Below are 18,033 nucleotides of genomic sequence, written 5' to 3'. Positions count from 1 at the left end.
AGCAAGTGAATCATTATGAAGTTACCCTGAGGAGAAACACTCCTTCAGCTAATTGACAAATAACCCACAGGGTGACCAGAGTGCAACCCCACACATGCTCCACCTCAGAGGTCTGATAACTCATGAGGCCCTCGTCAGCACTGACCAGGGCCTGAATCACAGGCTTCCGTGGGCACTTGTCTGAAGCCTCAGATCTGTTCATGGAGAGCTCCATGGTCAGGGAGGAGGATTCCAGTGTAGCCCTCAGGACTTGAGGCTCACATGGCCTTCTGACCACACCAGCTTCAATAGGGACTTTGGAACAGACAAAGTTATGACTCATCTCCAGACAAGGTCCCTGAAGCTTGGAAGGAGGGCAAACAGCCAACATACCCAAGGGCCAGGAGGAACTTTCTTAGTTGAAGCCGTAGTCCCCCGCAGGGGGTGGGGGTCCAGAGGCTGCCCAGAACCAATGGCGACATACCTGGCTGGGAACAATGGAGCCCCACACCTCAGCTACCTTTTCGCCTCTGGTTTCCCAACAGTGAGGCTCTTATTAAATTTGGGATTACCATGTGTAAAGGACAGTGTGAATTTTGTTTGCTCTGCCATGTAACTTGCCTTTCCAGTCAGTCAGTCAGAGCTGCAGTTAATCTACTGACCATGGGCTTAGCCGGCAGGTGGCCAGGAGGCCCCACCAAATTCCTCCGAACCCTTTGTTACCTGGCCTGGAAGGAGAGATCGCTTGTTTGGGAAGTGTTTCTCCTCCCTCGGAACATTTTCTGTATTAAGAGTCTTTTGTCACCATAAAGCTGAAGAGGGGATTATGATGGGTAGGCTTCACCCAGATTGTTTTCTCCAGATGGGAATGGTGTGCTGGCTGGCCTAATGAAACCTTTTTTCAGGGGACAATGCCTTTCCATTAAATTAAAGCTGAAGCCTCAACAATGCCTCTGAATAAACTCTCATTTGAATATTTAATTTGGGATGGAAGGAGCTAAGTAAACACCTCTCTCCCCTCAGCCCCTTTCTGGAGACCCCCTTGATCGAAAACCTAAGATAGAAACTTGAGTTGTAGATGTCAGGTTAGTAGTTATTGCTGCCACCATCAAAGATAGAAAAAAAAATCTAAATCTAACATTGACCTCAAAGAATGTTGTTTACTCCTAAAACTGTTTATTCCTAAAAATTCCAGAAGTGAATGCTGATCAGATTTTTGTTTAGTCACTAAGTTGTGTCTGACTCTTTGCCAACCTCATGGACTGCAGCACGCCAGGCCTCCCTATCCCTCACTATCTCCCGGAGTTTGCCCAAGTTCATGTCCATGGAGTCAGTGATGCCATCCAACCATCTAATCAGATTAGCAGTCATATAAAATCTTCCCAGATAAAATCTTGGCACTAGTGGCAGAGAACCCATCTGCTAGCACAGGAGACTTGGGTTCAATCACTGGGTCAGGAAGATCCCCTGTAGAAGGGCAAGGCAACCCACTCCAGTATTCTTGCCTGGAGAATCCCATGGACAGAGGAGCCTGGAGGGCTAGAGTCCACAGCGTTGCAAAGAGTTGGACATGACTGAAGTGAGCAAGCAAGCGAAAATCTGTCTGTCCTGAGCCTTGCAAGTAACAGAGACCTTTGGGATGATCACCCTCCCCACCCCAAGTGCTCAGGATCCACAGCTGAGACCATAGATCCTCAGGGAACAGTGTGCTGCCTCGAACCCTGCCTAAGTTCCTCCTTTTCTTCTTCAGGGGTTCTCTAAGATAGAGATATATGTTTAACTAGGCTCGATTCTTTTTTGTTTTTTTTTTTTTTAATGGCTGCAGTGACGCTCAAAAGCACTGTATGGAAAAGGAGTTTTCTCCACCCTCCCCCTCTACCTGGCAACCAGGCAGCGAGGCAACAGGCACCCAAGAGACAGAGTTGTGTGTGGGCTCCTTTGTGCTAAGAGTCAGAATTATCCCAGAATAATTTCTCTGTGGATCATCTGTACAATTTTCTTGTCCCTACTCATAGCACATCAGCTAACTCTTGGTCTCCTTTTCACCTCTGGCTTCCTGGGGAAGACCACCCATCTTTGTTTTGTCCTCCCAGAGATGGTCATCAATGCCAACCAGGCTATGTGCTGGCCTTTCCGCCTCTCTTCAGTTTTCCTTCATTTTCATCTTCTTTGCCTCTGGTGGGGATGATCAGAAGCAGCTTAATCACAGTGGGAGGGGATGAATTCTCACCCCGGCACACTTGATCTGTCAAGAGCTCACTTTCTGCCTTGCCAGTGGGGAAGCAAAGAGGACCCAGAGAAAGATTTACCTGGCCTTTGCTGACCTGGTGGCCCTTGAGCTTAACCTCAGCCCAGTTGAGCTGGAGTAGCTGTCAGGGCCACAGTGCTGGACACCATCTAACTAAATTCCCTACATGCATCCTGGGGGTTAGCAATCAAGTCCTAAGGCAAAGGAAGCATTTAAAGTGATTTTAGAGACTGGCCACTAGGACCAACCAACCATTTCTACCACTTGGAGTCCTGGGCAGCCAGAGCCTAAAATCCAGGAAATCACACACATATGCATACACAGTCTGGCACACAACTTTTGATGGGCAGCTGACCCCCAGTCTCTCTGGAGTGGGGGCCCGGATGTGTCCACACTGGAGGAGTGGACTGCCTGGCATCTGGTCAAATCACAAGCGTCCCAGAGCTCAGAGCCCCTTGCTCAGACTCAGCTTTCAACCGTTGCTTGGCTTCCACAACTCTACAGTCTTTAACAACCACACACTGGCAATGCCACCCTTCTTCTCCTATGCATTCAAATTAACCAGTGAGCCGTCTTTCTTGGGGTGCCTTTCCTCCAGGTAGGAGGAATCCCAGGCAGAGTGGTGGCCAGGGCTCCTCTGGGCACACCATTTCCTCAGGGGAAATGGTACAAGGGCAGGGATGGGCAGGCAGCCAACTGCCCTCTCCTTAATTTCACCTAAGTCTCACTCTCCTCGTCTGTAACAAGAGGGATGATAACAGTAACAATGTCAGAGGATTGTTGTGAAGATAAAGTGAGATGATATACAGAAAGCCCTTAACAAAAGGCCTGGGGCACAGTAAGCACTTAAGTTGCTTCTACCGTTTCCCTTTGGGTCCATCCAGTCCTCATTAGGGGCTTTCTGTCCTTTAGTCCCACGATTGTATTAATAGAAAATGTGATCTCTGAGGATAACTTTTAGAGGTATTTTTTGGGAGGTTTGTGACATTTCTGCCAATTCCTGAGTGCAGCCCAGAAAAGAGGGTTGAGATGGGGCCAGAGAGATGTCCCAGGCTGGCTCTTGCCCAGCCTCCTTTCTCTGGCCTCCCTTTTCCATCACCTACTATGTGCCTGGTGTTAGGCTGCCTCGTGAATGAGGCACTACCCCTGCTCTCGTGGGTCAATGCACTGGCCCTGGGGCTCTCAGGGCCCATCAGTAGGGCCAGGCTCCTGTGTCAGAGCCCTCAGTGAGGTCCTGCACTTGGCACACGCTACAAAGACAGACCTGGGATTCTCCTTCCATGTCTGCATCCGCCAGTATAGGAATGCTTTCACGCCAGGTCCTTGGAAAGGCCACATCAGGCCAGCAGTCCCGATGCCCCCACTTCTCCTGCATAAAGTCCAGCCCTCTACGCTGAACAGATGCTCATTCCTCACTATCCAGCCCTCAGCTGTCTCCGTGTTCTCCCTTCACCTGTCCACCTCCTGTCTATTACATCTTCTGACGAACTTCCAACTTCCTTTCCTGAATCCCCCAGCCTCCTCAGCAGCCGGAGTGAGCTTCTAAACAGAGAAGCCAAGACCATGTCACTCCTCCGGTGGTCCTGGCTTCCTCTCTGGGCCTACAAGGTCCTGCACACCCCTCGTGTCATTCTCTGCTCACCCGACATGCCCCATGCACCTGCATTCTGCACGCTTGGTCCTGCCTTGGGGCCTTTGCACTTGCTATTACCTCTGCTTTCACTGCTCTTTCTTCCAGTCTCCAAAGGCTGGCTTTTTCATTACAACTAAAGTGGTGCCTCCTTCAGGAGAACTTCCCTGACCTTATATCTAAAGAAGGCCCACTCACTTTCTAAAATATCAGTGTATTTTACTGTCTTCACCACATCTCTCCTGATTTGAACTGGTCGGGTTTGTGCATATGTAGTTTGCCTCTCCCCCTCCACTGAATGCCGCTCCGTGGGATCACAGAATTAGTCGCTCTAGTTCACGACTCTCCCCTGAGTGCCATTCACCTGTTAGGACGAGTGAACCAATGACTCTTTACCTCATTTAACTCACATTCCTGCATTTCCTGCAAGTCTACATTTCCTGAAATCTTCATGAGCTTCATGCTCCTGGTAGGGCCTTTCCTCCTCCTGCCAGGACTGTTGTGGCCTAATATAAACCCTGCCCTCTCTTTCAAAAGGTACTTGCTCCTTCTGCCGATCTCTAACAATCCTTAGCCAGTCCTTCTCCATGGATGTGCTGCACTTGAGGACAGGCTCTGTCTCCCTTCTGAGTTTATAAGCACCATGTGGGCAGGGACCCCACCTGCCTAGTGCTCCAGTTCCCCTGCACAAGGTGGACATGCCATCAGGTGCGTGCACTGCTTAATCAGGACGGCCCTCCTGGCTCAGGTAACCTTGTGAAGCTGATGAGTGGCTTCTGACACTTGGATTCCCCCATTTCCACTCTTTCCTCTGGTCTTGGGCCCCTTTTCCTCCTCTAGGTTCCCTCCTCTCTCTTACCACCTGCTCTACATCCCCTCCCCCTTTCAGGCCTCACTTCAGATCTTTCACACCCAGGACCAGAACATCCCTTCTCCCAGAGGAGCCTGATTCTGACAATGACCCCTGCCTGGAGTTCAGAAGGCGGTCTTTGGTGGAATTTCGGTATTAGCAACATGTTTCTTTCCTACCTGAGAACTTTCCTCTGCTCCTTAAATCTTGCCTCCTAGACAATTACTTGTGGAGAAGGCAATGGCACCCCACTCCAATACTCTCACTTGGAAAATCCCGTGGATGGAGGAGCCTGGTGGGCTATAGTCTATGGGGTTGCTGAGAGTCGGACAAGACTCAGCGACTTCACTTTCACTTTTCATTTTCATGCATTGGAGAAGGAAATGGCAACCCACTCCAGTGTTCTTGCCTGGAGAATCCCAGGGACGGGGGAGCCTGGTGGGCTGCCGTCTATGGGGTCACACAGAGTCGGACACGACTGAAGTGATTTAGCAGCAGCAGCAGGCAATTATTTGCTCTGCATTTGTGGAGCTCAATGGGGCCTCAGGACCAGGACAGAGGCCAATCTCTGACCCCACCTCGGGTCTTCCCCTGAATATTCCCAAGTGTGCAGATCCCAGAAAAAACAATACGACTGAAAGGCTAGAGGTTATGGCCACAATAAGGAATCTATTTCCTATCCTACAGCCCTGTCCAGTCTAGCTACTGACACCACCTCCTGCTCTGAGAGAATAAGAAGATGCCAGGCAATGTGGGGGCTCAAGAAGTCATCAGGATATGAAGGACCTCCCCCATTTCCAGGTGCCCATAAATGTGCAGACCATGAAGCTGGAAGTGGAGGAGAGTGAGTCGCCATCCTCTCCCAGTTTGTCGCCCTCACGCCTCCCACATCCCAGGCCTCATGGGGGAGGGTAAGGTAGATTAAGGGAAAGGGCTTACATTCCCAGAGCAGAAGGTTCCGACTTTTAGGTTGACCTCTTGCAATTTTATGAGGAAGCCACGAGCAAATCCTGTCCATTCTACATCACACACACACTTTGAGTCAGTTTGCTCCTCTTTCCCCCATTGTCATTCACGTCCCCTGCCCACATGGCTGCTTTCTTTCACCAGGACCACATTACCGGAGCCCCCTCACTGGAATCTCCACTCCCTTGAAACTACTCCCCACCCAGCATTCAGACTGATCTTTTAAAAAATGTCGCTCTGGCTATATCATTCTCATAACTCCAAACCGTTCAATGACTGCTCATCAGACTCCAAATAAAATCCAGTCTTACTAAATCCTGCACAAGTTGGCTCTTGGCCATCTCATGCCCCTCCTCATAAGGCCTCTATGACACGCTGACCTTGCATTCATCCTCAGCCTCCACAAGCTTCAGGCCACCTAAACCCCTTGGACCCCCTGTCATCTGTCTGTGTGATGGCTCCTTTTCTCAACCAAGACCGCTCAGAGAGGCTTTTTCCCACCAGCCTGTCTGAGGTAGGCTATTACTCTCTACCAATAGCACCCTATATGTTTTCCACTGAACTCACTATAATTTATTTTATAATTGCACTGCCACATTTATTATTTACAATGCAAGTCACTCATGTGGACAGCGGTTTTGTCTTTCTGACTAGGCCCCAGCATGTCACGGGGGTCTTTCTTTTTCACTATTAGATCCCCAGCAGCTAAAAGGGTGATGGCACACAAAAATATTTATAAGTGAATAAACATGGAGGTACTCAGACCCCCACTGTTCCTCTTCTCCCTACACTGGTGACTGAGGCAGCACTCCCCTCACAACCAGCCTGGGGCAGAGCAAGGTGAAACAGCTGGGTCATTCTAGAACTCACAAAAGAAAGTCTTCCGAGAACTACTATTCTCTAGGGACAAGCTAAGGTGGGACAACTATTTCCTGGTAGTATCAGAGAATTCTTATTCCCTGAGGCAATCAAAATCTCTGACCCTGATTGATGATGGAATGTTTTTATCTTGACTACTTTAGAATTTAGCATGAAATGGGAAATTATCTAGTTCAAACAGGAAAACACATGTCCAGAGAGATCAAGTAGTTTGCCTAAAATCACCAGTTTGTTACTGGGGAAGCCCAGGCTAGAACCTAGTTATTCTGGATCCATTGTACTTCTTCTTGCAGCCCATTTTCTCTGTGTTCTCTCCCAGGAGCCTGTGAGGGATTTTTCTTAAGGGTGAGAGGCCTGTGGGACCTGAATCCTATTTTTGTCTTTTTACAATATTAGTCACTATGTAACTCAACATGTTTTAGGCAAAGCATTATCTCAAAAGTTTTAGTACCTCAAGATATGCTTAAGGGACGCAGAAAAGTTCATCAGAGAGGAAAGCTCAAGGTTGTATCAGCTGTCTACTGCAACAAACTGCTCCTGAACTCACTTAGTTGCTTAAAACTATCCTTTATTAGCTCATGAGTCTGTGAGCCATTCGGGTTGGTCTCACCAGGCTTGCTTGCATGCCATAATGAGCAACTGAGTTGGCCAGGGACTGTTTGGTCCTGGACGCCTTTGCTCACAGGGCTGGAATGATGGGGGTGAGTGGGTCACATGTCTTCAGTGTATAGCAGGATAGCTTGGACTTTTTCACATAGTATTTGGGTTCCAAGAGAAAACCCCAATGTGCAAGTGATTTTCAAACCTCTGCTATACTCATGTTTATGAACATCTCATTGGCTAAAGTAAGCCAACATAAATTCAGAACCAAGGGGTGGAGAAATAGATTCCATTTCTTGATGGGGAGGAGCTGCCAAATATCGCTGCCATTTATTTTTCAACCATAAGGGCACAGTCAGATAAATCCCTTCAGTATCATATTTATATTAAGAATATGAAACCACCCTATGGTTTATCTAGTCGGTTGGGGGTGAGGGAGGGAGGATGAAAATGTAATAGGGAAGAACAAATCTGATTCCATATTAGATCTGTCTCTTTTACTTTAACCTTTGTATTTTATTGCTTTTGCTTTAAGACTGTTGCCTTTAGCCTGAAATATACTGGCTAGCCTATTCTCAAGGCTCTCTAACCTTTAAGGGTATAACACTTTTCTGTTCATATAAAGATAAATAGTTGCAGAAAAAAGAATATTTATCTTGATGGAGGTTCACAGGAATATGGTGACTTGACCTGCATGGACAGCTGCAAGAACAAAGCATTCCTACACCAAGAAGTCTGCAACAACCAATCACTCCTCTCCCTCACTTTGCCTTTAAAAATGCTTTACTGAAATCTTTGGGGCAGTTTGGGTTTGGGGGCTCATTTATTCTGTGTGGCCCTTCAATAAAACTCTCTCTGCTCCAAACTTTGTTTCAATATTGTTTGACCACACTGTGCAGGATACAGGATCTTGTACTAGGTAACAGAAGTAGGGCTTAGGAGTAACCTGATTGTGAGGTGAGGCCAAAACACTGACAGCAAGGAGGAAGGCAAGCTGGAGCCCCTTAAACCTTTGTCACTCAGCCTGGTGGTCCCCCACAACCTGAAGTGGGCTGAGTAGGAATAGCTGGGCAGACAGCAAAGACATGGGTTACTTGGGAGCTGTGAGCGGCTTCATTCTGCTGTCTCCTGGCATCCTGAGATGCTGCTTATATAAACAGCTTGGCCAAGAATAGAGAGAGAGAGAGAGCGAGCCTCAGCCTTCCACTCAAAACATAGGCTGGTCGGGGCTGTGGCCTCTGCTCCTAAAAATAAAGCCTGTAAAGGGAATGAAGGCTAATGCACCTGGAGGTGAAACCACAGGTCAGGTGGGCAAAGCTTTTAAATGGACTGTCTTTAAATGGACTGTGTCGGGGACAGCACGGTGACATTTCCCCCAAGCTCAAGGAGAGCTTGGCCATCAGAAGGCTGACTGCAAATCACGATCGCCATGGGCTGAGCTCACTTTCAGACCCTGCCCAGGTTCCAAATTTCTCACATCGGTAGCCAGCAAACAATCACAAAATAGAATCTAACTGACAAAGCCCTTCTAAATCCCAGAGGCGAACCTCACACAACCAACCAGTATGCTCAGACTCCTCCACCCATTCTGCCCGTGGACCTGGCCTGGGATGGAGAGGTGACAGTGGCCACCAGGAAGGCCTGGGGGCTTCCAAACGAGGTGAGGGAGGGCCGCAGCTCAGAGGCTTTTTTCTTGGAGCTCCAGACAAATTAAAAACCTCCTTACCGGCCATTCATTCGGAGGAGGCTTCTTCCTTCCTCCTCAGGGGGGCTGCAGTGTTGGAAGGAGATCAGATTCTGGAAGGCCTGGCCTCCTGGAGCTCTCAAGGAGGGGGAACCTGAAAGAATGGATAGAGAAAGGCCCTAACCCTGAGGAGATTGGCAGGCAGGGAGTGGGGGTAAAGTGCAGCCCAGGTCACTGGGAAAAAAGAAATCTCAAAGTAAGGGAGTGGGGGAAAGTTCCACTTCCAGCCTCATTATGAAAGGAGCTTGGGTATAGAGAGGGGCGGGAGAGCCTGAAAGAGGGAGAAAAGGGAAAGGAAACGTGGCAGAGAGCAGAAGAGATTCTTGTGGGGCCTGGGCTGTTTGAAGGAACACGGGCTGGCAAAGGGGCCGCCTCTTTCAGAACCGTAGAGACCTGGAAGCCCATTGCCTGGAACTCCCAAAGAGGGAGGGCAAAACACCCTATTAAGGGTGGGACGAATTGATTTCCCAAAGAACAGCACCATTTCCTCCAAGCGCCATCTCCAGTCCTCCTTAATCTGCCCTGGAGGCAGCGGGTGACCTCCGAGGAGGCCCCTGGAGGTGTCTTTGTTCTGGGGCATTCTGCAGCTTGCCCCACACCCACCCCTTGCACCTGGGCAGTAGCCTCCAGGTGCACTTGTCCATCCTTCGCTGGCTGGCCAGGAGGGATGGGAGGATGCCTTTGTATGTGAAAAGCCACGAATCCTTCGACTTCAGTTTTCCCTTCCACTTGACACATCGGCTGATGGTTTTCCTATACACTCCTACGGCCACAGAGACCTGCTCCCAGGGGGGTAAAATAGTTTAATCTGCAACACTTTATCTGGTAAGACAAGTTTGTGACTGAGTCTACCTAGCGAGCTGACCCTCACTATTTATTCATGGCCAGAACCCTGCTAGTCGAAAACTCGGCTGGGCCCTGGCATCCCCAGGTGTCCCCCGCTGAGTCCTAATCCAATCCCTCAGGTTTGCTAATTTAATTGTGTAATGGTCCACACCTGAGACATCCCCGAACTATCTTGAGGACATTACTTGGCTTAAAAGACTAATAAAGAGTATTAAGGCAGAGACTTAGACATTGAAAGCTTTCTCCATCTCAAAAACATCTGAGTCAAGCAGAAGAGAACTGAAGCGGGGATGGGGAATGGGCGGGGGAGACCTCCAAGTTACAAAAAGCAACAAGAAGTAATTAAAGTTCTTGCCGAGTGATTCTGAAATATGTATTTAGCCCTTGTAAATTAAATACCCTGGGTTTTTAAAGAGCGATTTCCCTAAACATCTATTATTCACATCAGTAGGACAGACGGTAAGCCACTGTAAGATTTATGGAAGCTAAAAGACTTCCTAAGCTAAAGGTTAATGAAAGTGTAATTCGAATCATGAAATCTTTACGTGTCGGCTCGGTTTACACCGAGGGCTCATTAGGGATGCCTCGGGTCCGGCGGGCGGCCCGTGACGTCACGGCGGGTATTTAAATGGGCGGGCCCGGGCTGCTCTGCATGTAATTCTTTAAAAATATAAAAGCCTCCCTCTCTTTCGTCCTCTGTCTCTCCAGCTGTAACAACTTCACCGACTGTCTTGGTTCCACCCCGAGGATTTTCGCTGAGAGAACACGGTTAGAGGGAATCAGGAAGCAGAGAAAAGGTCACAAATAAGCACCTCAGGAACAATGAAAGCTTTTCTCTATGCAACAGTGGGAGCGTTGCTAGAAAAAACTGGAAAGGTATTAATCAGAAGTGGCTATAAATCCTCTGGAGTTTTGCTCTTAGAAAACTCCTCAGAGAAAGTCTTGAAGGAAATGCAGGTCAAAGCCCAAAAAAGCTCTTGATCAGAGATTGCCGGAGGAAAATCTTCCCAGACGTCGTTTAATAGGCAGCAATCACCCCAGGAGTGGGGAAGCCAAGTACGCTTGAAACATGGTTGCAATTCCTAATAGATCTTGCCACACTTAAGGCACTGCAAGCTCCGTCCACCGAACAGCTGAAGCTAGCTGGCGATTCATAAAGCCAACAGTTTAAAGTTTATTATGATGAAAGCACTTAATGACAGCCATCGCTAGGGGCCCATCATTTATAAAGCTGTGCTGAGTATTAGACATGTAGCATGACCACCAATTTTATGTCACAATTGCTACCATAAAATGACCTTTGGTGATTTTTGCTGCATGTGGTGGACAGCTCTTCCTTCACATTAGTGCTCTGTGGCTTTCTTTGCGGACTATTATGCTGTCTAACGCTTATTTGGCACTGTCGTGAGCCTCAACCCTTGTTATTACCCCAAAGGCCTGTCTTAAAAAAAATAAAAAAAAGAACTCATGCTCTATAACACCACTCCAATAATTTACAGTTCTTACCAGCCTGGGTTAGTGTAATATTTTAATGCAAATATGCTTTGCCATTGCATTTTATTTAAAAAGAAAAAAAAAGTTCCCATGTTTCTGGCTAGGACACTATCCTTTTGATGGAGTCCACTGAAACCAGCCTCTTATTCCTTGGTTAGGTCTCATTGAATGGGCACTCCTTTCCCTGATTGCTTAAAAACACCTCCAGGGGAAAAAAAAAAAAAAGGTTAATTAAACTTTCCTTGGGAAAGAGTTTTTTGTTTTTTTTTTTAAAGATCCTATGTGTGATAAACCCACCTAGCGCAGAAACACTAATTCTTATTTCCCTACATCCTGTCCCAATGCACATTTACATCTGAGTAACATTATTTAATTAGGATTCCATTTTCCAACCTGCTTTGTGTAGTTAGAAAGTGTTTGAATACCCGGCCACTTTGCCGTTCTGATGTAAACTGCTGCTGAGAAAGTGGTCTGTCCACGCTACACCATCTTTAAATTGTGTATATAATTTTATAAATGATATAAAATCTGCTTCTAGTCCCTGAAAAAAAAATACAAGCATGGCACACTGCAATTTTGGAAGGATTTAAAATATGTGATTTCTGCTGGTACCTACTGTATTGGGTTTAATATAAAGCTTTTTTCAATAAGGTAAATTGTTACATGACAAACTCATCTTCCACCATTATCATCTGCTGTTTGTGTTTAACAACAGGAGTCCCGCTCTAACAAAACTGTTGTAATGGCTGTACAAATTACTCAGCTGAAAGCTTTTCACCAAACAAAACAGTATTAATCAGCAGTTCTTATGAAGGTGCTAATTAAAAACAATTTTCTTCCTCAGTTTGCAATACTAAAGCCATCTTCACTTGCACAGTTTCCAATATACAGCTACTGTATTTGCTCACACTTCAGGCCCTCTATTAACTATTGAATCTCCTATTAGCCATTTTATTACATTTCTGTTTACAAGCTTGTTGACATTTTAAAAGTCACAGTATGATCTGTTTATCTATTAAAAAATGTATTAATTGAAAAGTCGGGGGGACAAAAAAGGCAAAATATAGACTCCAAATGAACAGACTTCCAGGGCAGAGAACACAGTGAGTGAGCATTTAGTCACAGCCTGGGCAGTAAGGTCTCTGGGTAAAACAAAATCTGAGAATTAAACGTGGCATTTCAGGCGTAATGGTTGTTAAACACCAATGGGCTCCTTCTTAATTTGGAAATAGTCCATTCAGGAAAAACATATTTGCCCTCTGTCCAAATTCAGTTTCTAAGGAGACCCAATCTGACTTTCAAATCAATTTTTCCTCTCTGGGCTACACTCTATCCAGTTATATATTTCGAACAGTCTGAACTCAGGAGATTTTTGATCTGGGGTAGGGAGTGTATCTGGAATCTGGAGCCCAGATCGAGGGTCTAAACAGCTCTATCTTCCCTGTGGGTGTGTGTATGTGTTTGTCTGTGTCTACGTACACATGACTCCGTCTCCTGTGTGAGTATCCTGCCCCCTCCCCAAGCCCAGTGAATGGGTCCTGCTGGACAATGCCACCCAATTGCTTGGCATAGACTGGAAAGAAGTCAAAGGCTGCTTAAGCACAAAGACTCCATGGAAGCTGGGTTGAGGCAAGGGGACAGTCCACTCCTATTAAAAATGAAGAAGAAGAAGAAATCTAACCCTTAGGAGAAGGCATGCCCCACATTTGTAGATGGAGAGAAGGAACGCACCTCCCCCCGCCCCCCCTCCCCACCGCAACAATCTCCTACTTGTGGTATTAAAACCAGGTTCTCCAACTGTCAAAAGCAGTTAACTAGTTTAGGAAAGACACCTGGCTGTTGAAATAGGGCTCCAGAAGGCCACTAATCCTTCCATTCACTCAGTTAACTGCTGGATCCCCCAAATTGATTCAACAGGTATGCAGTGGTAAATTCAGCCCATACTGAAGCCAAAGGGAAAATCAGCAAGGGGTGGGCAGCTCCTCTCTGAAAACACCCGAGGAACCAGCCAGAAAAGCTTTTATGGCCCGACAAGTTTTCTGCTGAATACTGAGCACCTAAATTACCCTTCCCTAATGGAAGTTACATTTTCATGCTCAGTCAAAAAGCCAACAAAATACACGATTTATACAAAATAGCATCAGCCTCTTAGGCAGTCTTTTCTAGCACTTTTATCCCAATTCACAGCATATGTCTTGCTATAAAATAAAATAAATTTCTTATAACCAACTTGTATGTGGCTGTTCATATCACTGCTTCAGAACTGACCACGGGCGATATTAGAAACATTCTTACATCTAACCAAATCTACTTAGTATGACAAAGGAGATTAGTGCGTTTTCTCAGAAGATATAGGTACACCGGGAACAGGAATATCATAATAATTCTTAAAATTGCAAAGACAGGCTTTGTTTTGAAACAAACACATGCACAATTACACAGACAATTACAGAATGTGGTATTTCAATTGCAATTATGCAACCCAGTACTGATGCAGAGAAATAATTCTTAATCATAAAGTTTTAAAGAAATGTAAATGGACGAACTGTGTAAAGTAGCTATATCTTTTCTCCCTCTCAATACTGGCTTTTCACCAAAATCTGAGAAAGTAAGAATACTTTTAAACTAGTCAATATTACACAATGTTAGTTTCTTACAAACTTCCAAAGAGCCTGAATCAGTAATATCTTCAAGTGAGGGTCCCATTAAAAGACAATCTATGAGACCCTTAACGTTTTACAAAAGATTGTCTAAGTTTTAATCACTTAATGTGCGTATTTCTTTACTCGATGTCTTTGGGCAGCAATAGCTCAATTCTCACACCCTGTCTCAAGCTTAGGTAACTGTACTCTACCATTCTCAGATATTAAGAAAAAAAACGCACTACTAGTTCACTTTTTAAAATACAGTTTCTTCCAGTGAAATAAACACTGGATTTCTACACCCACAACACACAAATGTAAGTGGAATTCTTGCCAATTCATGTATTTTCATGAGAAAAAAAATGGAAATAGTCTTGTGGTTCTGCTGTTCTATATTTTATGAGAAAAAAAATAAGAATAGACTATCTTAGATGCTATTGCAGGGATTGGTTTCCTTTGTCTGGCAAATTTAGTTGCAGGTTTTTCAGAAGAAATCATTTCTCTGTATTTTCACCACTATAAACTACCTGCGTTGCCTTTTAAAACATTCCAAATTCTAATTTTTAAACAAGAAAATGTGAAGCCAGTGTGCAACCTATACAGTCGCCAAAGGAGAGCTGCCACTATGAACTACTCAGCTAAATGGCTGGTTTGCATTGCCCTGGTCTTTATCTAGCACTGAGAATAGACTGCTGTTTTATCCAAAGAGGAATAAATTGCTGTTATTGTGATGTTAGCCCATCACTTGGCATTGCAATTCAAGTTTTTGTGAGAAAGAAATGTATGATCTAACTGCGACTTGACCTATGCCTTCCGAGATCCATCTAGGTGCTCTAATGGAGCAGAAAAAGTGGTGAATACAAGGACATGCAAACTGATGGTGAAAAATTTGTTTGATGATAGAAGTGAGCAGAGAAGACATTTGAGAGTCGCTGTTTTTATGACAGCTAAGTTTGTTTAACATGCAAAAGGACTCGCTCCCCCTCCCCCACGGTGTCTCACCTCTCACTTTAATTGTATCATGCTAAATACATGCTTTGCCTCTACTAAAGACAGGAGTATCCCTATATGGCTAGCCTACTACTGACATTACTGTCAGAGTGGGTACAGATGATTCCTTACAGATAAACATCTGAATTTCCACAAAAGGCATTAGAGCATCGTGGGGATGCACCAGGCAAGGAGAAGCTTGGGTTCCCTGCAGAAAAGTCATTCTCTCTTAATCCTAGGTAGCACCTACTAAATGTTTACCATCCACTTGCATCACCGCATAGAACCATATATACTTACTTTCAATCGGATAATTGTGTGACTGAGTTTTTAAAAGCTCGCCCTGGTTGCCACCTTGTTTTAGCAAGCATTTATTCAAAAATTTCCCTGGGAAGGACCTGTTTTGAACGAGGCCTGGAGAACAGCAGTAGATTTGAGCCCTGATAAAGGCTCACTTTTCATTCATAGTCAGAGCCTAAATGTGCTCTTCTTGTACCTAAACAGATAATAAGCACTCAGCACACTCCTCCTTCTTGACACAACACATTGAGACTAATCACACATAATTGGAGAGGAGGAGCAGAGGGCTGGCCACGCTATTGTGTCCAGAGGACAAACGGTCAGTCTATGAGGCTTTGGGCTGATGTAGTCATTTCTTATACATCTATAGGGAAAAAAAACATCCTGTTTAAAAGGAAAAAGAGAATGGGTGAGAGAGACAGCCATTAAAAAAAGGCGGGGGGGGGGGTGGGGGGAGAGAAAGATGGCAGATTTAATATAATTAATTTGAGGGTGATCTGAAAGATTTGATTTATTTATTTTTTTTAACCAGGAAAGAATCATCATGTTTGCTGGTTTGGCAGATGAAAAACGACCATCACTAAAAAATACAACAAAGACCAGGATATTTTCTAAAGGAGGGTGGGGTGGGGTGGGATATGAATCACCAAAAGAAATTCTGAGAGGGAAAATTATTTGGGTGGCTTACAAGTCCCATTCAAATCTCACATAGGCTGCTTATACATATTTAAAGACATAGGTTTGGTGCAGAAAGAGCAACAAGCAGATGGAAAAAAGAGGAGTCTAGGATGGCTGAAGAGTCACGTGGGTGAGCAGGTGGACCCCATAACCCACACATGGAATGTCTCAGAGGTGGTAGGGGCCCAAGTCCTGGGGGTTTAAAAATCTCAGGGAGCCAACAGCTTGCTGCATATTATACCCATTACAGATTTCTGTTTTTGTGAAAGTATTGCCTGTGCACTTGATGTTTTCTTCATCTTTAGAGCTGTTTAAGCTTCTATCCATCTTTGGTTAAAATAAGCAGAAGCGGGAAATGAAGATTTTCTTCATAGACATCCTGGTTTTCCTTTTTCAACTGAAAACAATAATAGAGAAAAAAAGATAAAGAGACTTAGAACAGGAATTTTCACTAGTCAATTGTAATGTTGAGTAAAAGGAAGACTTCTTATCTAAAAACATTGTTCTGGAAAAATAAACCACACACAAAAAAAACAACTCAAAGTGGTCCTCAGTGGCAGTAACAAGACAATACTATGGGTTGAGTTAGAAATTATTATTATTATTATTTTGGTAGGGATAGGGTGTTTTGTTTTGTTTTGTTTTTATAAATAGCCAGGCTTCTTTTGTAACCTCTGTGGACTCTGAGACACTTCAGCACAGGGACAGCTGGGGACTCACTCATCTTCACCAGATCAGCCATTTGGCCTGGAAGTTTCTGCTCCTGCCCACCCTCTGTCCCCTGCCAGTGCCCCAGGAATCAGGCTGGCAGGCAGTTCAGATCATTTAGAGCCTGTGGCACACCTGGGCACAAGGGACAGGCTGGTGGAGCTGAAGACATTTCAAAGGCTTTCCAGCTGCTTCCTAGGGCTTTTAATATTAATGATAAGTAATTCAAAAATTGTTGTCGCCAAGGAGGAAAACATATTCCAACAATTAGAGCAGCAAGCTTTGAATACTACTCAGGTAAAGTTCTGAGGGCCTTCCCTTGATAGATTTAAAAGTCCAATCAGAGTTCTCAAATCTAAAGTACATTTTCCCTCATTCAGGTAGAATAATTTTGAGAGTCGTATTTATATTTATTCTAGCAAATAATACGTTGCTGTTTATAAAGACAAATTTGTTATTTTTGAAGCTGGTGTTTTGGAGCTAACTGTGAATTTATTTTTGAATTTATAAGGATCAGAAATAAGTATTTCTTTTCATTTTACATGGAACCAATTCCTTTGTTTCAAATCAGACAAACATCCCACCTTGCCCTCTCCTGAATCTAAATGAATGGCTCCAGCACACTTTCCTGCATTCACCGGTCTGGGACACATTAACTGGAATCTTTCTAAAGGGCACGTTTCATCTAAATCATATTTCCAAACTGTGATGTGCCTCACTATTAAGGACAACAGAAATGATCCTGTTTTTCCTTTTTCACTGGGGAACATAAAGCCAGCCTGGTCTCTACTTTCTAGTCCATTTGCCCAAGAACTGATGATGGTACAATTGCTGAAGTCACTTCATTCTGTTTTCTTTGATGGCATTTGCTCTTCTTACAGATAGTTAGTTGTCTATTTAGAAAGATCCTAACTGACTTTTGTTGCCACCAAAGTCACGATAGCGTTAATGCTAAACATACATCACTCTTTAATTTTAAAAAAATACCCCCAAAATGGCTTCCCAAACTTCCCAAAACAAACCCACTATGACTGGACCTACCAACCGTAAATACCTTTGTTGCCAGTTGCCCTAGTGATAGAAGGAGCTCACTGAAATATTTTACAGAGGGAAGAGGGGGCCAAGCTAGCTAAATTCTTCCTCTGGGATTGGGGATAAGGGAAAGTTGATTACTCAGCGTGAGTCAGCTGACCTACTCACTCACAATGCACTAATATACAGAGACTCAAATGAGCTCTTTATAAAGTCCCTGAGGTAATATGTGGGATAAATAATTCTTTGGTAAATATGGGTTAGAAATCACTTTTAACTTGGATTCTATGCTGACCTCTGGAGGCCAAAGCGGGGGCTTCCTAGCTAGAAGGGGCCAGGGGCCAGCCCTGTGTGGACTGTGAGCCCTTCACACAACGACACAGAAAAGAGCTGAAAACCCTCAAGGCAGCCCCACACCCCAGATCATTTCTGAATCTAGTCTGTTAC

At 45.0% G+C, this 18,033-nt stretch overlaps 1 protein-coding gene across 2 annotated transcripts in view; it reads right to left on the bottom strand.

Annotated features, from left to right (window-relative positions):
• Window positions 1-15,661: 15,661 nt before the first annotated feature.
• CAMKMT (calmodulin-lysine N-methyltransferase) overlaps window positions 15,662-18,033 on the bottom strand; it is a 439,963-nt gene continuing 437,591 nt past the window's right edge. For both annotated transcript variants that reach the window (XM_027555153.1, XM_027555152.1), the window contains one exon: window positions 15,662-16,243. In XM_027555153.1, the coding sequence (XP_027410954.1) occupies window positions 16,166-16,243 (78 nt within the window). In that variant the 3' untranslated portion in view covers window positions 15,662-16,165. The remainder of the gene's footprint in view (window positions 16,244-18,033) is intronic.

Source organism: Bos indicus x Bos taurus, chromosome 11 (assembly GCF_003369695.1).
Source record: "Bos indicus x Bos taurus breed Angus x Brahman F1 hybrid chromosome 11, Bos_hybrid_MaternalHap_v2.0, whole genome shotgun sequence".
In the NCBI taxonomy this organism is placed as follows: Eukaryota; Metazoa; Chordata; class Mammalia; order Artiodactyla; family Bovidae; genus Bos; species Bos indicus x Bos taurus.
Note: the sequence above shows the minus strand (reverse complement) of the source record. Positions and strands in the feature narration are given on the sequence as shown.